The following is a 23683-nucleotide window of genomic DNA, read 5'->3' on the forward strand; positions in this document are numbered from 1 at the left end:
TGGCGCCATTCAGGCAGGAAAAAACTTGTTGGATCCACATTGGACACATACTTTTCAAGAATTAGATTGGAAACATATATTTTTGAAGTATTTTTGGCAAAAAAGGGCCGTAACTCCTAAATGACTAAAGCGATTTCCATGACTATCGAACTTGATCAAGATATTATGGTCACAAACATGTGTTTAAAGTTTGGTGAGGATTGGACAAACAGTTTTCAAGAATTAGATTGGAAACATATATTTTTGAAGTATTTTTGGCAAAAAAGGGCCGTAACTCCTAAATGACTAAAGCGATTTCCATGACTATCGAACTTGATCAAGATATTATGGTCACAAACATGTGTTTAAAGTTTGGTGAGGATTGGACAAACAGTTTCCAAGAATTAGATTGGAAACATATATTTTTGAAGTATTTTTGGCAAAAAGGGCCGTAACTCCTAAATGACTAAAGCGATTTCCATGACTATCGAACTTGATCAAGATATTATGGTCACAAACATGTGTTTAAAGTTTGGTGAGGATTGGACAAACGGTTTTCAAGAATTAGATCGGAAACAATCTTCGGGACGTACGTACGTACAGACAGACAGACAGACAGACGTACGTACGGACAAGGGCAACCCTATATGCCGCCACTTTGTGGGGGCATAACAAATGAAGACTGTGATAAAGTTTGTTATTTCAAAAAAAAGTACAGCACTCAAAGGCCTCTGAACAATAATCATGTTAAAAAGAAAATCAAATATAACTAGAAATGCAGCAATGCGAAGAAAAACTTTTTTCTTTTTTTCCCCATATGCAATCCCAAAGTACTTCATACAAATATTTATTGCTAAGATTTATTGCTAACAGAAAACATTTTTAGACTCGGTAACAGCAACCTTGACCTTCATCCTACTACACCAAAAGCAATTGCAAGACATGTCCTCACATAAGCTTCTGGCACAAGGATGTTTCATCATTATCCATCAATTCTAACGAAGTTATTGATGTAACTGCTACCTCTTGATCAAATCAACTCATAATAGCAATCTCAAGATATGTCTCAAAAAGTTTGAACACAAAAAGTTTCATCAATATACATGTATCTAACCTTGTAAAGTGAAAACAATTTTCTATCGTTAGTACCAGTGACCTTGCCTCTTAGTACTGACTCCAAGAGCAATCCCAAGATATGTCTTTACATAAGCTTCATACACAACAAGTTTCATCACTTTATATCAGTTCTAACAGAGATTATTAAGCTGAAACCATTATTCTCTACTTTTAATTACCTCCACAATGAAATTGATCTCACTAGCACCAGATGCCTTGCCAAATGCCTTACCTTTCTTTGCGAGGACACCAGCACTATTGATGAGGCCGCTATTGCTGCCGGACACAATCTCTCCGTCACGTACAAGCTCATTCCACAGCTGGCTGAGACCCTCATTGTCAAAAGCAACCTGCAAAATCATATACCATAATTACTGGCTAATGCTAAATTGGGATCTAGTTTAAAACAAAGTGCCTAGAAATAAGAGAAATAACATCATAACAGTTCTCACCTTAGCCTGAAGAACACTCTACAGGTGATCTCAATTTCTTTAATCATAAAATACATTTATCCTGTCATGGACTGGTGCCCCTGCTTTTTGGTGATTTTTTTTTTATACATTTTCGCAAATACAACACAAACAGCATAGAAGCCAATTAAATATTATACACTGCCAACAAAGTTTGGAGAAACAGGTATATTGTTACAGTGACTTTTCTTCATGCAATAAGCTGCCTTCTCTATTTTCTAGGGATGGCAACATGTAGTAAAATTGGTACTTGAGTACTAAGATTATCTTATGATTGAGTACTCGAGTTCTCAGAAAAACTTGAATTTGTTTTCCAAAGAGACATGTTCATGTGCCCTGCACGTGGGTCAATGTAATATTGGCCATTTCCATCTGTTTTTCATCCTTAAATAAGTGGCGACATATGTATTACATCAGAAAGGTTAATAAAAAGAAAAACAAAAGGTTGTGTCATTCTTTTAATTTGTGGTTTGTATTTTTTATATCATTTTATATACAAATATTTTACACTACAAATATAGTGCATGCAAAATAATGAATAATATACATGTCAAAAAATTCTCAATATCATTTTATATACAAATATTTTACACTACAAATATAGTGCATGCAAAATAATGAATAATATACATGTCAAAAAATTCTCACGTCATGAAATCAGCATCTGAGCAACACTCAATTATAATAAACTGAGCAAAAATCATGCTATCGTAAAATAAATGTGGTCATCTTTTGCTGGGGCTGCTCTGGCTGCTTCTTTGGAGTTTTTTTGTATTCATACTTCAACGGACAATCGATCGAGGACTCGGGTACTCGTTGCCATCCCTATATTTCCTATTACAATAGCTATATTGTATTTCCTTAGTCAGAATTTTTCCCAATTCCGAGGGTACAGGCGCCCCAAAATCATTGTGTTAATATGCCTCAAGTCACAAGGTATTCGGTAGGATTTCTTTGAATAAGATGACAGCAATGCAACCATGTGACCAAACAAATTTTGCTTCAATTTTCAAGCCCCTGGCTGACTGTAGGCAAAGCATGATGACTTTTTTTTATATCTTACTTTGGACTTGGTGACATACAAAACAAGGTACATATTTAAAGTTTGATAAATCATTTTGTACCAGTAATCAACTGACAAAAAAGAAAGGTAGGCTAACATGAAATTTTATGGTTCCAAAAGGATTCTTTGAAGTGATTTTAGTTACAAAATACAGTTGAACTGTTAATCTGAAATCGTAGGGACACGAAAAATTATTTCGGAATAGCGATATTACGAAATGACAATTTTCAGAAAATGACTGTGTTCGCGTTTCATTGATGACATGAAATATTAAGTCGTGAAGATTGCAATGATGGTTACAGGTTACCAATACAATACATTCGGTTTGAGTGATCTTTCGTATACAAAAGTGTTTGTTGATTTATTGTTAAATAAATGACAAATAATTTGTTATCATACTTCTTTATTAAAACAACATAAAACATTTAAAACAAAATGACAGCACATGTATGCATTTGGATCATAGCACAGAGTTCGGTAGTGGGCCGAGTGATCAATGCGGCAATCAAATTTCTGGTGAGATAAGACATTTTCAAATGATATTCTGGTTGTGTCAACCAGCAATTATATACACACTGCATCACCCAAATAAGTCGCTCATTTTCTGACATCGATGTTTGTAATATATGCATGATCAATGCCATTCTTTAACAAGCGTTAATTGTGATCCATTGTTACCTCAAGCCCAAGCCCGAGTACCTTCAAAGTATGGTGTGAACAAAGTGATCGAGTTCGAAATAAGAATTAATAAAATACCAAATAAGGCCCGTAATTTTTACTTTGGATTAGCGATTAGCAATTTCGGATTAAAGATTAAAAATTTAGTTTTTAACAAAGAAGGAATAAAATTGGGACCAAAAAATAATTTCGAAATAGCAATTATTTCGGATAAATGGTGTTAGGAATAGCGGTGTTCAACTTAACTATTTTCACAGAAGAGTTAGTCTTTGTTATACAAGAGCTGTCGTAAGGCAGCGCGCTCGATTTCGCCTCTTTGACTTAGAAGTGAATACAATAAATAACAATGTAATATTACCACGTTTAATCTATTTATGTCAAAACTAACTAAAATTATTCAATACATAAGGTGACTTTGATGCTGCCCTCCCACCACCCGAAAAATGACACAAGTCATTCAAATAACTTGATTTCCCATTATGAAAATGTGGTAAAGAATATATAAATATGCCTTTCAAAAGAAATTTAAAAAAATCAAAAAAAAATCAATAAATAAATAAAAAAACAAGAGCTGTCACAGTATGTGACGAATGCCCCCGAATGTGACATTGACCTACGAACAAGGTCAGTACATGAAAAGTTGATCTTGCCTTTACGTGTCAAATACATATGGCAAGTTATTTTAAACTGCCTCTGAACATAAAAAAATACCACCCATACTTGACAACCTACACTGTTATGTCCTTATATTCAGAATTCCATTGTGAATAAACACTTAGTGTATCTTTCACCTTAGAGGTAGGGACATGGGTCTTGCACACGACACGTCGTCTTCGTATGTGGAACACATGTAGCAAGTGATTTTAAAATCTGTCCATACAAGGGAAAGTAACAGCCCTGACACGACAACCTATACTCTATGTCCTTATATGCAGCACTCCATTGTGAATAACCACTAAGTGTGACCTTGACCTTTGAGGTAGGGACATGGGTCTTGCACGCGACACATCGTCTTGGTATGTGGAACACATGTGGTAAGTTATTTCAAAATCTGCCCATACAAGGGAAAGTTAAAGCTTGGACACGACAACCTATACTCTATGTCGTTATATGCAGCACTCCATTGTGAATAAACACTATGTGTGACCTTGACCTTTGAGGCAGGGACACGGGTCTTGCACGTGACACGTTGTCTTGGTATGTGGAACACATGTGGCAAGTTATTTTAAAATCTGTCCATACAAGAGAAAGTTACAGCCCGGACACGACAACCTATACTCTATGTCCTTATATGCAGCACTCCATTGTGAATAAACACTAAGTGTGACCTTGACCTTTGAGGTAGGGACACGGGTCTTGCACGCGACACGTCGTCTTGGTATGTGGAACACATGTGGCAAGTTATTTTAAAATCTGTCCATACAAGAGAAAGTTACAGCCCGGACACGACAACCTATACTCTATGTCCTTATATGCAGCACTCCATTGTGAATAACCACTAAGGGTGACCTTGACCTTTGAGTTAGGGACACGGGTCTTGCACGCGACACGTCGTCTTGGTATGTGGAACACATTTGGCAAGTTATTTTAAAATCTGTCCATACAAGAGAAAGTTACAGCCCGGACACGACAACCTATACTCTATGTCGTTATATGCAGCACTCCATTGTAAATAAACACTAAGTGTGACCTTGACCTTTGAGGTAGGGACACGGGTCTTGCACGCGACACGTCGTCTTGGTATGTGGAACACATGTGGCAAGTTATTTTACAATCTGTCCATACAAGAGAAAGTTACAGCCCGGACACGACAACCTATACTCTATGTCGTTATATGCAGCACTCCATTGTGAATAAACACTAAGTGTGACCTTGACCTTTGAGGTAGGGACACGGGTCTTGCACGCGACACGTCGTCTTGGTATGTGGTACACATGTGGCAAGTTATTTTAAAATCTGTCCATACAAGAGAAAGTTACAGCCCGGACACGACAACCTATACTCTATGTCCTTATATGCAGCACTCCATTGTGAATAAAGTGTGACCTTGACCTATGATGTAGGGACACGGGTCTTGCACGCCACACGTCGTCTTGGTATGTGAAACACAAGTGGCAAGTTTGTTTTAAAATCTGTCCATACAAGGGAAAGTTACAGAGCCGGCCGGTGCGATTTTAATATGCCAACCTTCGGGGGCATAAAAATCAAGGGCCATATAGTATAGCCCTCCTAGTTTTCCCTTGGTAAAAATATGGTTAAGAATAAAAAAATGTCAAAAGAAATTTAAAAAAAAAAAAAAAAATATTCAAGGGACATAATTGGTATTTAGGGTTAAAATGGAGTTATGTTTCTTGTTGTAAGATGGTCGTAAATAATTTTGAATTTTATTAAGTGCATTGAATAAAAGGTATAGAAGTTTTTTTTATTAAAATCCTAACTTGCCCTTAACTTTTTACTTGCCTAAAACTAAAAGGATATGGAGTTATGTAACCTCATTGGGTGATGGTCCTGAACACTTGTGAGAAGTATTAAGTCAATTGAATGAAGGGTAAAGAAGTTATTAAATAAATATCCCAACCTGCCCTAAAACTTTAACCTAAGTTCCATAGTCAATCAGGGGCCATAATTTGTATAAAAGATAATATGGAGTTATCTAACCTCATCATGTGATGGCCCTGAACAACTGTGTGAAGTATTAAGTCAATTGAATGAAGGGTATTGGACTTATAAGTGAAAATCCCAACTTGCCCTGAAACTTAAACCTGCCCTTAAACTTTAAGCTAAGTCCATCAGGGGCCATAACTTGTATTAAGGATAATATGGAGTTATGTAACCTTATTGTGTTATGGTCCTGACGCCGGGGCGAGTAGTATAGCCCACCTATTCTTCGAATAGTCGAGCTAAAAATGAGTTACCTGCAGATCTGTTTTCAGCCATTTGGGGTCATGCCTTGGCTGGGGACGGAGCTTCGTGTCAAATGTCCAACTCATTATACAACAATATCTTTACATCATTTCTGAAAAAAAGGATTGGTACATTTTTTTTAATATGATACATAACATAACTACTAGGTCTTTCAGTGGTCACTTCCTAGCTTAAGCCTAGGTCAGAACAAAGTTGCTAATCTATATTCAATATGTCCAAGACTTGGAGACTTTGGACCCTGATAAATACTGGGGAACAAGAATACAACTACCTAATACTGAATGAGCTCATATGAAAAATTAGGAAGTGGATAGAGAGCTTGGTCTCAATGATTTCAATAATGTCCTAAGAGCAATAAACAGTACAAAATATAATAACACAAAATATATAATCATATCTATTCAAGGTTAGGGCATAAAATAACATTATTTCATCAAAACCTTTCATTTTAAATAATAATGGCGCATATTCGTTGTATCCTCATTATTGACTTATAAAGACCACTTATTTATTGACTTTTTTGTAACAGTTAAATAACAGATCATTTATAGTACCCTCAACATAAATAAACAAAGAAACTGTATGCATATTCATTGACCAAAAACATATCTTTTCGTAAACTAAAGTTTACTTGGTATTTCTAATTAAATATGTAATTTTGTTTTCAGACTGAGCATTTTTTCGACACTAGTTGTCAGAATTTGTTTTCGTTCCACTTCTCTGTGTAATTAAGTGTCATTGCAATGGTCAAAGAGTTCCTGGCAATTGTTATTTTTATCTTTCATATATTTTTTATGGCAATGGAAATTTTTGTAATGTTGCTTAGAATGTTAAACAACATTCAAAGAATCATGTATAATTAATCATGTGTCTAAAGAATAACAAAATGTCATGATTTTTTAAATTTCTCATGTGAGGCATAGTAACATGAATTTGACTGCCCTTGTATTAATTACTTCTACTTCTTTTTGAGTTTATAAAGGTCTGCACGCCCCCATTCATGTTTGCATATTGGCTTGTCCTCCAGGCGATATTACTAATTTGCATACCTATTTCTAGCACAGTTTTCCCGTCAAAAATATCAGTTTTATAACATTTTCTGTGTAACAAACTCCAGGAACAGTACTGGTTGAGAAGCAGTTTCCAACGGAAAGCAATTTGCAACAAGCTGCTTTTTTAAGTACTTCCTTTAGATTTTCATAAAGAAGGTACTGATATTCAATTGTATAGTTTCTAGGCAATCAACTAAATTCTAATTGATTATCGAGCTATTCAAGTCATCAATATTATTATTTTATGTTTATATTTCATTTTGTACACAATCTCACCCTCATGGGTGAAAGTTGGAAATTTTGAAAAACCTGAAATATTTTGCTGGGGGCCATAAGGCCCCCGGTGGGTCCAGGGCAAAGCCCTGGCAGGGGGGTCCAGGGGGCCGGAGGCCCCCGGAAGCTCCTGAGATTTAAGAATTTTAAGGGTATTAAATGCCATTCCAGAGTATAAATTGACTATGAAATAAAAATGAAGCCTGTCTTACTTTTTTGAATGGCTAAATGATATTTTATACACTATTAAAAAGGAGAAAATATTGATACAATAAAATGATACCATTAATGAATTTTATTCCTAAACTGATTCTTTTGGTAAGAAATGTAACAACAAGCATAAATTGTCCATATAACTGTCATACATAGACACAATCATTACAATAAGAGTGAACCTATTATATATATATACTAAATACGTCTTAGGTAGAATTCTTTTCCACTTATTCTGACTATTGCTACCACTTTCATTTTTTCTTTTCCTTTTAATTACTGTCTGTTTGGCAAGTACGTGTAATTTTGCAACCCCTTTTGCTTTTTCAGTTTTGAGAATGTCATCCATGATGAAGAAGCTAGATTCAACCAATGGCCAGCTTAATATTGTCAACAATGACAAAGCCAGTCTTTTCAATGCTGGACATCTTGTTGGTTGAAGCTCTCAAGTTTGAAAACCTTTCATCCATGTCTTTTTCTAATGCCTCTTTGTCTTAACTCAGAATTTTGGCAAGATTCAACAGGTCTTCTGCAATACTGAATGATAACAAGTGTTCACTCATGAATGCTGTTGTGATTGCCCTGACATTTACAACCCCATCTTGGATACACTCAGTCCTCTTTGATGGTTTGAAGGACCCAGGAAAAAACTGAAATTATTTGTTTATGAATGTTTTAATTTTGTTTACCAGATTTAATACATGATTTACATCATAAGTGCCATGTCAGTTATTTAAGACCTACAGTTATACTTTCACCACACAGAGCAATTGGCAGAAAATGGCTTTTAAAATGATTGCTGTAAGTGACATGCAATGATTCAAAAGTATTATTTTTTATAAGGAAAATTTTATTCACCACAACAAATCAGAATTATAACATTTTATTTACCTGATTGGTTTTTACACATGATTTCTTTGCCAAATAATTACGATCCTTTGTCTTATAGTGATTTCCCCAATCTATCACCGTTTTTGTCAACCTCAGACAAATATTCCCGCCTCCACTTGTTTTTTGCTTTCTTTTCTAAGTCCTTATTATTATAACCCGCTAGCAAAAAAATCATTTTCAGAACTATTTTGTTTGATCAAAAATCGTCTGCATTCAATGACAGTTGCTAATAATTACAATGTCGGCCATCTTTAACTGCGGTCCTAAAGTTATAAAAGACACGCTATTTCATTGGAGAACAAAAATCAAGTAAGCCAATCAAAAGTATCCTTTCACACGAATGACGTAAAGGGTTTTCCTCGACCTCGTTTGTCGGAATTGCGATTCGGCAATTCCAGATGAATGTGGATCGCATACCAAGTCTGTTTGGTCGTAATAGAACAAAAAGATCGGCTATCTCCGTAAATGAAATAAAAACACACACTTGCTCAAGCGAGCACCTGCTGGATCGTAAAAAGGGAGGTTGTGAAATCGGACTTATTGTTGACCCTGCAAAATATGATTGAAATTCGGAGGAGGAGTTGGGTCATACCCCCTAACCCCCATCCGAGAATCTCAACGGATTTACACGATTTGGAAAAAGGACCCCTCTGGATCAGGAAAAAACGGAAAATCCGGCATATGCCGGAAAACTTTCACCCATGCACCCTTGGGGGGGTTGTCACACGCAGTGAATTACTTGTAAGCATGCTTGTGAAGCTAATTTGCATAACTAATAATTAGTCCAAATAATTGTACGTTTACGGATTTTTTTTACGATTTTTGATATGGCAAATCCTTCACGTACAAATCGTTTAGTATCAAAAGTGGGTAGTTATTCCGTTCGGGATTTCGGGTAAAAGCATTTAGCATCTAAAAAATAACATAAAAACAAGAAATATTACCAGATTACGTTATTTTATATCAGTTCCATACATAAAAATGTCATATCCTACGAATAATTATGAGTTTGATGTGTTTTTTTTTTCATTTCTTGCTGTCAAAACATATTGATATATACATGAAGAGCACCTGCAAGGCTTCAGGGCACAGTTTTAAAACAATCGGAACATTTCGGCCGTTTTTTGCACAAACCCGTTTAGACGTTAGGGATTGGAAGAATCCCGTATAACACGTCTATTATTTTAGGCTAAACTAATAATAATACTAATAATTATAGTACTTAATAGTTACAAGGTTTCCTAAATTCCTATAATCAGTGTGTACATATTTGTTAACAGTATTGTTGTGCTATAGTATATAGTTTCACCCCTGTATGAGTAATATTGTTCCTTATGCGGTCGAAAAGAGGTGGTTTCTAATATTAAATTAGATTATTGAAAAAACGTGTTCAAGCAATTCCGTCATCCATATCCTGTAACAAATTTCCGAATAAGGGTGTCGGAATTGCTTTGAGACATTGCATTGTATAATTTTCATAAAAACACACTATAATGGTTATTGGAAATAAAATATCCGAAAAATGTCAATAAGGACGTAAATAATTTCGGATACTGTCAATCGCCTAATACAAATCATTTCACCGTCATTAACATTGACGATGAAAATTTCATATTTATAGCTGCACATTATATAGAAATCGGCTTAATTTTACATGTTAAAGAAGAAAACCTGCATCTTACATTAATTATGTGATTATGCAGTTTTTCTGGAATTTCAGGAACGATAACCAAAAATATGGACAAAAGAAAACGTAAGGTAAGGTTATATTAGACTAATAATAAACAAAATCTGTTTTGGTCTACGAGTCGGGTTACATTAAATCTACTGCATAGTATGGCTAAAATCAGTAGAATGCTTACAATACAGTTTACAGAATTACCCTCCAGCTGTTTTTTTAAAAAGACCTCTGCAAGAAGCAAACACAAATATTCATCATTGGGACTGCTGACACCTGTCTATTCCAGCCATCTACATGTACGAAAGAGAACGGCTGCCAGCAGGGTACCGTTTCATCTTCAGAAAGGATCGGGTCAAAGCTGACATTTTAGATGTCATCATCGCAGCTATGGACACAATTACAGGGTCAGGTACACACTCAATTGCACTGAAATAAAAGCTAACATTGCAGCCTCAATAACTTCTGTAATGAAAGAGAACCATCAATCATATACAAATGTACTCTACAGACCACACAACAGCGACCGGGCATACATTGACGAGATCTGTACACAGATTCGATAACTACACATCATCTGGCCCATCCTCAATCATCTGGATCGGAGGAGAGGCTCAACCTGCCCGTCATAAACTGGGAATCTGGCTTTGTATCGGGTAAAATGCTGCTTCTCCACTGGCATCAACCAAAGGTTTCGACACAGGTTTCGAACAACTGTCAACTTTGCCACAACATACTATACTTCTTTGTAACCAACCGACCTACCCTGAGCGAGAGATGTACATGTAATTAATCCACTACCGTGCCAGTAATCGACCATATCATGATAAATAGTGTGTGTATACAAGCGCTAGTAACAGCATCGTGAACAAAAACCCCAAAAAGGAAAATACTTCCCCGGAAAAGAAGAAGACTCATAAAAATGAAACAGCATTTCAAGACTTTTCGTCAGATAAACTAGATCAAAATCTGATATCAATACACTGTGGAACACACTAGGAAACTTTTTGTAGTCAACAATTAAGAAGCATGTGTCATCCAGAGTGTCCTTAACCTGGCTCAGCGAACCTTGGATCGCCACTAGCGCGAAACGTATCTCAAGGAGAAAGAAGAAAGCCTACCACACGGTCCGCTCATCTGGCAACGCCGAATACGATTACCACGTACACACATCTCCACAAGTCAACACGAGCTGAATGCACGAAGTCTTACAACACCAACATTAATGAAATAGTCACTGCAGACAGAAACCCGAAGAAACTTTATATCTCTAGTAAATGGACAGGGATGTACATGTAATAGAAGTGAAATCTTCCCCAGGTGTTTCTCATAGCAGTCCAATGCAACTATATATCCTAAACGACAAATTCAGTAATGCTTTTACCAAAGAAGACAGCTCCAATATATCAGAGGTAGAGCCCTATCCGTCTCCTGCAATGTCGGGTTTCACTGTCCTCGTTGAATGAGTCCGCAAACTTTTAGAAAACCTGGACCCGCAAAAAGCGACCGACCCAGACAGCATCCTACAAAGTTCCTCAACGACTACTCCATCATATCCTTACCATTTGAACTTCGGCTTTGATGAGACAGGGCGCGATGCCCTGAGTTCACCAAAAGCTTTTTCTCACGAAGTGCATTTTAATTTCACCAGCAACGAAAACCTACGATATTTCGTTAGGGGCACTGTATCTTCACCCTTTCGCGAAGGGGCGAAGGGGCGATGACGCGAAGGAAGGTACGACGGCGAGGACACGAAAGTGTAAAACGTACAAAGTCGAAGAAGCGAAAGGACAAAGATGCGAAGATACGAATGCGAAAGTACTAAGGCGAAGGAATTTCGCTCCTTCTGTTTTGTCCCTTCGCGCCATCGCTTTCGTCCCTTCGCTGATTCGCCTCCGTACCATGATTTGCGCCTTCGCCATGGAATCTTCGCTCCTTCGACTTTGTACTTTAGTGCCTTCGCCGTCCTCCCTTTACATTTTCGCTCCTGCAACGCCAAATTTACTTTTAGTAACGAAAACAACCGCCATTGAATTATTGCCCGGTTTTCTTAGGGGAGTTACTATAATAGAAGCTCGCGCATGCACAGTAGATAATAAAGAGGCTTTCGATATGCATCTCGCCCTAAAATCGAAACAAGTTAGCATTTATACGATAAGTCGGCGTCGGGCAGAGCTAAGCATGCCGACTTAATATAGTCTATAAGGCCCAAACTAAAAAAAAACTCACTTACTATTACTTAATACCAGCATATAAGTTTACTTAAGATAATAGTAATCCTGATGTCCACGTACATGCAATTTATCAAAGGACTGAATAGCTAGGAAGCAACGTCCCTTGATTACATATAGTTAAAGTGATAATTTCCCTCGAGCTCTAAGAGTAGATTTCTCAAATACGCTTGTCAAAAAACATCTGCTGTTCACATTCCGTAAAGAATGTTAGCTTACAAACAGGAAAGCTTTCATTTCACTTCAAAATGAGCGTTGCAATATATATTTTTAAATGTAAGCATTTTGCATCTCTACGTTACACGTGCATGGAGTCGAATGAATATTTACCATGGTAGCATACTCAGGGGCGGTAATGTCGGGTGCGTACAGGTTACTGCCCTTTATACTGAAGCCAAGCAGAAGTCATGGTCAGAAATAATTAATGTATGGTAGCATACATAACTGCCGGAAGATAACCGGTTAACGTTCGCGAATTGTTTCGTGTTAACCATTTGAAGTTTCGCGAACTTTTATCGGTTAGATATCATAATACTAAAAACTGGCTCGAAAGTGCCCAGAACTGCCACCTGTTACCTTTTTTAGCAGTACAACACTAACAGGTTAACTAGTTATGGTTTGTAAGATTATCTTAAGTACGACAAGGTGCCCGTACGAATGGTTCAGGATGCACGCCGTCTATATTCGGTATTTTAGCTCCCGTCTTTTTCTGTAGATCGCCAAAATTGAACATCGAAAAAAAATAAGTTCGTGTAATATGTGAAATAAATGCTCGTTTCAAAAATAATACATGATCAACACATCAAAATAGAGATTCATAATATGTATTAAATCTATAGCAGGAGAGGCTCAATTTGCCGATAAGCGTAAGAACGCTTCTGTTATGAACAATTAATCCTTTAGGCTTGTGTTTAAACGAGTATCTTCCAGCTGCTTGTTGGTGGTTATTCATTAAAGTCAGTATAATAACTCAATTTCAACAACGTGGGAAACAAATAAAATCGCCGCCAACATATGATCAATGAACGAGTCCCTTTAAGTGCAAAATCAATCTGCGAATAAATGTATCAAAATGCCAATATAAGCACGTACTTTATGTCATGTTCACTCTTATATGTAGATAAGTTTCATTTTGTACATTTAACGACTGGTACTGGTATTAAATACAGTGATTCGATTGTTATCACTTAAGTTTTTTAAGATATCCAGAAGTATTTGATTAATTCAATATTTATTTACTTGTTGTCTAATGACTCGGCAGAAAATGTACATATTGATTTCTTGACTACTGTATAATGTTTATATCGATCAGTAGAGTAGAATAAATTAAATAAATATTCATGTTTATTAGGCCACGACTTTCAAATAGCAGAAATAAGAGGTTAAATTGTAAATATAACAATAGCAAACATATTTAAAGGACCGTTAAATGTCCAGTTAGTTTAAATACAAATTTGAATTGAGCCATATGGAGTTGAATACAATTGACAGAATTTTTAAAGGTACCAAGAAAGATCTCTTAAAAGATAATGAATACTAAGGACTTTATAACTTTATTCTTGTTTCATAATGACTGGCACTCGGAATATGGCCAGTTGGCACAATTTCCAAATGTCCTCATTGTTGTGGTATATATTGTTTCACCACTGAAGTGAGATAGAGATAGCAGTTTTAGACTGGGGAGGGTAAATGTTGAGCCAATAAATGTGCATTGTTCCATACAATTACTATTGTGCAGGCATTGTCTGGGCTGAATGGCGAGTTATAGATATTATAGTCTTAATTATGAGCACGAGAGTGGCTAGGACAGGATCCAGTGTTTTTTGCCATTTCAGCGGATTTTAAATTTAAATTATGCAACGTTAGCTGTTATTCAGATTTTAAAACCCGGAAAATTATAAACAAAAATAAAATAACTTTCATATTGAAATTGCTGAAAAGGTACGGAATCAGGGTTGTTTTATAAAAAAATACTGTTTACAAACCGACAGTTTTTGTATAATTGAATTATAATAGACGGAAGATTAAGAATCTGCTCATTGTTAAGTTCTCATTAAAATTTGATAAAAGTGAAATCAAACACTTTATTTGTGTGACATTTGTGCTGCTTTCATTTGATAACAAAACGTATTTACCGAGCGAATTTAGAAGATGTAATTAGAAGTAAAAGGACCTTTGAGTAATTTAGAGTGTTTACTATGTAAGAATGTGCACATTATTCAATGTGGATTTAATTTGGATTAAACATTCATGATCAAATATAATATCACAGTTGTGTTTGACCTTAATGCGATTATGAACTTGACCAAATAATGCTCTTAGGATGAGAATGTAGGATTTATTACAACATTGAGGAGCTGTAGTGTGTTATTTATTTCTGTGATTTTGAATATGGAATATAATTCCTATTGCTGACAAATATATGGACATTTAACAGGACGCATTAGGTTGTTAAACGTACCCTTTCTCGCAAAAGGTCGCGTACATTAGTTACGGATTTGTTATATATATTATATATGTTATAATTATATATATCCAACACAACAATGCATTTTTGGAAATGTTTTACATCAGCAAATTTCTTAAGATATTTTTATAATTAAATAGAGAACAGTCTAGTTAAATAAATTTACATCTCATTTATATCTAAAGTAATGAAAAGGTTACAGTAATGTTCAAATATTATATAAATCTATGGTATAATTCTGCAAATACGGATTTGCTACAAGGATTTATAGGCGACTGTTACCTCTCTGCAGTGTTTGAGGTGGCTCTCATTGTTTGAACTAGGTTTAAATCTCATCATATATCTCGGGAGAAACACTTGCAAGGATCCGAACCACAGCATTCCAGTTGTAACCCTGTTCTCTACAACTAATCAATACTATTAATGCCTGTAATCGATGATAAGTATCATAAATTAATGTATCAACGATATCTTTAAAATATTTTAGATATATAGATAGTTCAATGTCTCCTAGTATTTAAATACTTTCTGAACTTTTAAAATTCCAAACTGCTCTCTTCTTTAATTTATGGGGTATACTTTTAAATTAAACAAGCATTCTTCATACGTACTTATTGAGCTACTTTCACATGATTATGTCATTTGTAATATTCAGTTGTAGATGGCCAGAAATACATTTTGCTCTGTTTTATGCACGATTTAGTTCCCATCTATTTTACGTGTACAGCAATCTAATTGAAAAGTTGTACAACTCTGAAAAACATGTTTTATATACCTCGGTAGCTTTTAACAACTTGCAGACTGGCAAGATGTTGAACGCATACAACATGGACTCGACCACGCCCCCTATCCTTTTCCACGCCACCTCCCGCCGAAAGGAGAAGGAATTTTGGGAGACCATCAAAACACACCTCACATATAAAGGTAGGCAAACAAGGGAGCCGTCGTCTCGACCCACGATACACATTCCGTAAACACATGTATGTCATGTATGTTGTGGGTATCCGACGATAGGGGCCATATATGTATATACTGTAAGTCTTTTAGTTGTAATGTAACGGTCCGCTGTAGGCGGATGTGCGTTCATAATGTTCCGTATAAAACGGAAGTACGTTCGTTGTACGTATGTTAACTTGGTAATATGCAAATTAGCAAAGCCCGGGTTATGTGAGAGTAGAGAAGTTAGTGTATATAAACCCAGTGAACCCCTTCAGGGTCGATCGTGCTTTTCTTTGATGGGATCTGTTGGTGTTTGTTTCATTACGCCAGAAAGCTCGCTTATCTGGTGTTTGTTTGTTTGATGGTCTCGCACGTTACAGTAGTCAGTAAAAACATGTTGCAATCATTTTGGACGTGCACGTGTTTGCACTGATTGTCACGTTGTTTATTACAAAAATGTCATTATAAGGTTCTACATTAAAGGGTTTTATGACAAGTTACCGACGCCGCGTCTGTTACGGGAGGCTATGGACGAGTACCGGAGCATCCGGTTGGAGCCGCCCCTGGACGCTACGGGAAAACCACTGCCCTACCCCGCCATGACGTCTAAGAGGGACATCGTCGACGTGGAGACTATAGATACCATCGACGCGCACGCGCTCGGGGTAGTTAAAGCCTGTTTGGAAACATAAATGCACACATTTGAACATCTTGTGCAGCATACAACATTAAATTCAAATACACATACAACACGAGTACACGTAGGTTCAATGTGATAATTAATTTAAATCAATGAGAAGAGAAACCTTTTAAAAGTGTTTACGTCGCTTAAAATGAAAAATATCGATATTACGTTGTTTTCCAGAACAATTTGTAGAAAAAAAAACTGTTCTTATTTGCAGGCGCCGCGCGTTCTGGCGTACGAGGACATGTACAAGTTGGTCAAGTACTTGACAGGTGAGTGCAGCACAGACGTGGAGCGGCTCCGGGCCATTTTCCGCTGGATTGCCTCTCAGAACCTCAAACAGTGGCACGACGAGGTCTCCTTCAACAGGTCAGACTCTTTGTCGTCCAAACATATGCGTACATACATGCACAGTGCCAGCAAATTAAACATCTTGGGCATGTTGTGGGCGGGGCTGAATCATGGGTGATGTATAATGGGCGTCATGTTGGTTGGAGCTGTATCATGGGCATCATGTGGGCGGTGTTGTATCATGGGCATCATGTGGGCGGTGTTGTATCATGGGCATCATGTGGGCGGTGTTGTATCATGGGCATCATGTGGGCGGTGTTGTATCATGGGCATCATGTGGGCGGTGTTGTATCATGGGCATCATGTGGGCGGTGTTGTATCATGGGCATCATGTGGGCGGTGTTGTATCATGGGCATTATGTTGGCGGGCTGTATCAATGGCATAATGTGGGCGGTGTTGTATCATGGGCATCATGTGGGCGGTGTTGTATCATGGGCATCATGTGGGCGGTGTTGTATCATGGGCATCATGTGGGCGGTGTTGTATCATGGGCATTATGTTGGCGGGCTGTATCAATGGCATAATGTGGGTGGTGTTGTATCATGGGCATCATGTGGGCGGTGTTGTATCATGGGCATCATGTGGGCGGTGTTGTATCATGGGCATCATGTGGGCGGTGTTGTATCATGGGCATCATGTGGGCGGTGTTGTATCATGGGCATTATGTTGGCGGGCTGTATCAATGGCATAATGTGGGCGGTGTTGTATCATGGGCATCATGTGGGCGGTGTTGTATCATGGGCATCATGTGGGCGGTGTTGTATCATGGGCATCATGGTGGTGGTGTTGTATCATGGGCATCATGTGGGCGGTGTTGTATCATGGGCATCATGTGCGCGGTGTTGTATCATGGGCATCATGTGGGCGGTGTTGTATCATGGGCATCATGTGGGCGGTGTTGTATCATGGGCATCATGTGCGCGGTGTTGTATCATGGGCATCATGTGGGCGGTGTTGTATCATGGGCATTATGTTGGCGGGCTGTATCAATGGCATAATGTGGGCGGTGTTGTATCATGGGCATCATGTGGGCGGTGTTGTATCATGGGCATTATGTTGGCGGGCTGTATCAATGGCATAATGTGGGTGGTGTTGTATCATGGGCATCATGTGGGCGGTGTTGAAACATGGGCATTATATTGGCGGGCTGTATCAATGGCATAATGTGGGCGGTGTTGTATCATGGGCATTATATTGGCGGGCTGTATCAATGGCATAATGTGGGCGGTGTTGTATCATGGGCATCATGTGGGCGGTGTTGTATCATGGGCATCATGTGGGCGGTGTTGTATCATGGGCATCATGTGGGCGGTGTTGTATCATGGGCATCATGTGGGCGGTGTTGTATCATGGGCATCATGTGGGCGGTGTTGTATCATGGGCATCATGTGGGCGGTGTTGTATCATGGGCATTATATTGGCGGGCTGTATCAATGGCATCATGTGGATGCGGCTTTTTGATGTGCATTATGTAGGCGGGGCTGTACCATGAACATCATATTTGTGAAGCTGTATCATATCTGGGATGCATAATGTGGGTAGGGATGTATCATGGGCATCATGTGGGCGGGATTGTATCTGGGGTATCATAAAGGTGTGCTGTAGGTTTCTGTGCCCTTTAAATGGCATTATATAATGCCAAACACGACCACTTTGTCTGAAGGGACAACACTAGTTTCAATGGAATGAAGTTCAACCATGTTCTTGAAGATGAAATGTTCAAATATAGTTTTACTCTATTTTTCAGGGATTCTGCCGCCTACTACTTAGCACGTATCCGGGCAAAGAAGGCGAACCATAACCAACTCCTACAGCGCATGTGCAGGTCAGCTGCTTCCGATTGTTCTTTTAATTTTTGGATGTTGACAGCGGCCGGGTCACCAACGTGTGTTTTTTTGAGTTCCAATGTTAATTGAAACTTTGTATGAAGGAAATGTTGAAATAATTTTACTGTATAAATATTTGATAAGAACGGATCAATTCCGGCCTATTATTGGGAACTAGAGCAACGCTATTTTATGGAATCAATAAGAGAATCAATTTTAAATCGGTCACCACTGGAATGTTGATAATTTAATTTTAATTTGTTATGTCCGCTCTCCATTATAAATCTAACGTACACCAGAACCGGACTTGAACGTCACAGCATGTAAGATGATTACTTGCGTTCCCAAACATATACTTTGATTACAATATTTTAAAATGCAATGTACAAACGTAACCATTATGATTTGAATGCAGCTTATAGCAATGATTCTATCGCTGCATGTCAACGCTACAGAAATACACCGAACGCTTCCTCCGAAATAACCATTGCACACGTTATAATGTCAAGCATTTATAATTATGGTTTCAGCTTGGCGAACATTTACTGTGTAAAGATCAGGGGGTACGTGAAAGGTGTGGACTACGGATTGGGACAGGAGCTGACAGACTGCGACTCAACATGGACGGCCGTGCTCGTGGATGGCGCCTGGCGTCTCCTCGATGTATACTGGGCCACGTGCCACCGCGTGCACTCCGGGGATAGCTCCTGGGAGCTCATTGACGACGGACAGAGCGACATATCGTCCCTGGCGTCCATGTCCTCAACACCACGGGGAATGCCCAAGGTCTCCAAGACCGAATACGCATACAATGACTATTACTTTCTAACAGGTACGTAAAAAACTACTGAGGGCAAAACGATTTTTCATAAGTATGAGTGAAATCTTAAGAAGCTTGCATATAACCTGGCCAAAATTCCATTGGATAGTTTCTTAGTAAACCGGTAATTGGTACATCAAAGATATACATATATTAGAACTATCGTACATGTTTGCCGGCATGTTTTCTGTAGCTTATATAAGGCACCGTATAATGAAACATATTTACAGACCCGGAGCAATTTATCTACTCCCACTTCCCCGTCGACGAAAAGTGGCAGCTGCTGGCGCGACCAGTGACTCTGGAAGAGGCGAAGCGGATGTCGCTTTTGAAACGTAACTTCTTCAGCCTGGGCATGGACATAATCTCGCATCCGTGTTACGTAGTGGAGTGCGAATACGGCGAGGAGCAAATCACTTTCTCCACGCCCGCCGACGTCAAGGTCAACTACAAGTACGAGCTTTACGTGGAATCGGACAGTGACAGCGTGGACGAGCTGCAGAACCTGAGCCTGGACCGGTACGTCTTGCTGGAGAAGGTCACCAAGGAGAATCTGCTCAACGTGAAGATGAGGTTTCCCGCAGTCGGCAAATACAAGCTTAAGATTCTCGCCAAGGAGACCGACGAGCGCTCATATTATTACACTGTCACATACATCATAGACGTGCTCAGGCCGATGCAGAACTGCAGGCCACTGCCCAAAAACGAGCGCGGGGAGTGGGGCCCTGGCCTGGACACACAGGAATTGGGGCTCGACCCCATCACTCACGACACGGGCGAAGTCCCGGCGGAAGACGGCAAGGCTGAAGTGAGATTCGGAATGACTAAACCGGTCGAATTTAAACACAAACTGGTTACCACGGATGACCAGGAACTGCCCCACAGAGTAATCCACCGCGTAGAGAATGAAGAGGCGGTCTTCAACATCCGAGTTCCTGACGAAGGGGAATATGCCTTTAACGTGTATGCTAAAGAAGCTGGAGCACATGGGGAGTTCCCGAACGTTTGCAACTATCTACTGAAGTGTGACGAGGAGCCGGACGACAAGCAAGCGTTCCCGGACGTGGCTGGTGACCAGCTTGGTCCAACAGCAGCTTTCAGGCAGCTTGGAATGCAGAATGTATCACTGATGCCGGCGCTCATGCTCGCTCCTGTTACAGGCGAGGTCACGCTACAATTCAAACTGTCGAGGCCCGCTGTGTTTTTACCGGAACTGTTGCTTCATAATGAGGATGGAAGTAAGACGGACTTCTCCGAGTACACGATGTGGGACATTCTGGGAGGTGTAGCCACCTTCTACATCACCATCCCCCGCGTTGGCATGTATAGCATGGCCATACGGGCAAAACCGTCCGTCGATGCTGAACACTTTACCCCTATATTCCACTCCATCATCGATGCTATAATTCCAAAGAAACAGTGCCTTCCGTGTCCCCAACAGTCTATTGACTGGCCGGCTGAGTGCCACGTGGTCAAACCTCTCACTGGCGTCATTGCTGCACGTGAACTTGTTCACTTCGAGATCGACTTCCCGAAGGCGACGGAACTGGTGGCGACGAGCGGGAACGGATCAAAGCTACTGAAGAAGAACGCGAACGGTCTCTGGGAGGGCGAGGTGCTGTCCGGAAACGAGGACTCTGTTATCACCATTTCCGTCAGGCAAAGCGGCGTGGACGACTACCACTACATACTCACATACAAGGCAAGTAATGGAGTCGCAATTTTAATTTAAAAAAAAAAATCTTAAAATACTTTAAAATATTGTCTTATGCTTGAATTTGAAATTTAAAAGGAACAAACTACCCGGACATACATTTGTTTAGTTAAAGGGTCGGATTTTAATTGTTATTATGAGATATAATAAATGAAACCAGCACATTTTATCGCGTGTAGGTGATAGACCGTGACGAGATTGTGGGTGAGCGGCTGCGGCAGCTGGACAGGTATAAGGACGCCGTTGTCCGTGCGGAGGCGCTCAGGGATGCCGGCAAGCTCCCGAGCAACTTCGACTGGTCAAAAATCGAGAATGATGAAGACATGGAGGAACTGGTGAGTACCGGAAGTGTCGTCATTAAGTGATGTTAGATTAGAAGGTTTTAGATATGTCATTGCTGTCAATATTTAATGACGTACAAAAGCTCTGAGTAATTATGAATTGTCCAACGTCAAGCCGTTAAAGCCACAGGCCGGATCGAACTCGTATGGATGAAGGGGAACGTAACACAAGTTTTGAATGAAAATAGAGCATTTATTCATGCCTTAAGTTGTTTTACAAAATATCGTAACATAAAACATAAGAGTATCATAAATTACCGACGCAATATATGACATTGATACACGGAGCAACGCCGCAAAACGCCTGCTATTACTCTAGTATCTACTTCTGTCAGTCTTTGTAGTTGCCCTAGTTCTACCTCGGTTCTGTATTCCTGCCAATGCATGCAAATATAACTTATATTAAGTTATTATTACTTGATTATTGTGCACGGTTTTGATTTCATTCATTTTAATCATGCATCATTACATACAGAGTCAAAATAAATCCTAAACTTTATAGCCTTGTTTCATTGTTAATACGAGTGATTCCAGGAAATGCTTTAAAACATTTGCAATAAGCACATTAATCAGTTGGTGAACAGTGCTGCAAGAAACCCGCATAAAGCTGCAATGTGACTAATTGTGTTGCTTTCCACGTCAGATCGAGGTTTGGGTGAGTAAATCACTATTTCATTACAATGTTATTAAATGTAAAATTCTAAGTATCAGCATGTTACATGGTGACCAGAGGGAACGGGCTTTGTTATATCCAAGGGTGGAGTTTGCCTTATCGTGCAATATACGTTTCACTCTTTTTAAACATTGCAATAACATTTTATGGAAATCTTTCTAGTTCACCATTCTCGTACATCAGAACGACTATGCAAGCGTACAACCTAGATTAATATATATATTTATATTTATGCGTTGTCAAACCTCTGATGAATGAGAATGTCCGGTACTGATATACATTCACATACAATTATGTATTTAACGTTTTAAAACCACTAAAAATGTATGTTTCTCTGAAAACGAATGTAATTTATATATTATAAAGGTACTTGGTTTACTAATATGAATTAAAGTTAAAACCTGGTTGGGCGACATCTATACCCGTCCATGCACATTTCTCTTCTGCACTCTTCCCTGTAGCAAGTTCTTGTCTACTGCTTTAGCACGTCTTTATGTAATTAATACTTAACAATTGCTTACATTTTTGAAATTTTACTAATCGTTGATTTAAGTACTAGATGTTCTATACACTATAAAATGCATTACATGACAACAGCGAGCATTCAGTAAATCTTATCACATGTAACAACATGTATGTTTGATTCCAGGAGAACACGAAATGCACGCAGACGGTTTTGACGCTCCTCACGGCCGACCTGCAGCTGACCAGCCAGTACCTCTACTATGGAGAGTAGCCACTTCCGGTCGTGTGACATGGCCACTTCCGGCCAACAACTTGGAGCTTAAATTGTTGACTTTATACTGTCATAGGGAAAAAGACTAGCAATTTTCTTTGAGATTAGCAAACTGGTGGATGCTAGCGATGGAGTTCTAGTATCTATAATCAGAACTGAACCAGAACACTATTCACCAAAATTAACGCCGTGTTTAGTTGTTATTGACGTTTACAAGGACATTTCTATTTTTGTTGGCAGCATTGTTTGTGTTAAATGCATTGCAAAACACGATACCATGCATGATATTATCTGAATATTAATCATTTCACAATCATTGCGTTACCGACCACATATGCACATACTTTTACATTTTACATGGATTTGTTTGCATTGTTTTATGTTATGTTTTGTTAGTTGTCTACCCTTGATGATTATTTCTCACGGCAAGAGTTTTTTTGGCTTATCTGTGATATTATTTATATATTTTAGACATGTGATAGATCTATGTGTATTCCGGTTGTAATTTAGTTGTTTTGTTGTGCATAAAACAAAAATGAACACCAAACACGACTGTATTTC

General features: G+C 38.6%; 2 protein-coding genes across 4 annotated transcripts in view; one reads left to right on the forward strand and one right to left on the reverse strand.

The window, feature by feature from the left end:
• Nucleotides 1-10396, reverse strand: part of LOC128228864 (E3 ubiquitin-protein ligase HERC2-like) — a 67578-nt gene extending 57182 nt beyond the window's left edge. For both annotated transcript variants that reach the window (XM_052940393.1, XM_052940392.1), the window contains exons 1-3: nt 10343-10396; nt 6222-6322; nt 1328-1445 (exon numbers count right to left, since the gene is read on the reverse strand). In XM_052940393.1, the coding sequence (XP_052796353.1) occupies nt 1328-1445; nt 6222-6296 (193 nt within the window). In that variant the 5' untranslated portion in view covers nt 6297-6322; nt 10343-10396. The remainder of the gene's footprint in view (nt 1-1327; nt 1446-6221; nt 6323-10342) is intronic.
• A 3981-nt stretch (nt 10397-14377) lies between these two features.
• On the forward strand, nt 14378-23674 carry LOC128227714 (kyphoscoliosis peptidase-like). Of its 2 annotated transcripts, XM_052938484.1 has the most exons (10): nt 14378-14510; nt 15837-15960; nt 16459-16640; nt 16878-17029; nt 18760-18837; nt 19369-19670; nt 19889-21360; nt 21552-21707; nt 22357-22368; nt 23036-23674. In XM_052938484.1, the coding sequence occupies exons 2-10, from the start codon at nt 15846-15848 to the stop codon at nt 23120-23122; spliced, it is 2556 nt and encodes an 851-aa protein (XP_052794444.1). In that variant the 5' UTR covers nt 14378-14510; nt 15837-15845; the 3' UTR covers nt 23123-23674. The 2 variants fall into 2 exon arrangements, with proteins under 2 accessions (XP_052794444.1, XP_052794445.1); XM_052938485.1 differs by lacking the exon at nt 22357-22368.
• The last annotated feature ends 9 nt before the right edge of the window (nt 23675-23683 follow it).

The sequence above is a fragment of the Mya arenaria genome, chromosome 3, assembly GCF_026914265.1.
Source record: "Mya arenaria isolate MELC-2E11 chromosome 3, ASM2691426v1".
Classification (NCBI taxonomy): Eukaryota; Metazoa; Mollusca; class Bivalvia; order Myida; family Myidae; genus Mya; species Mya arenaria.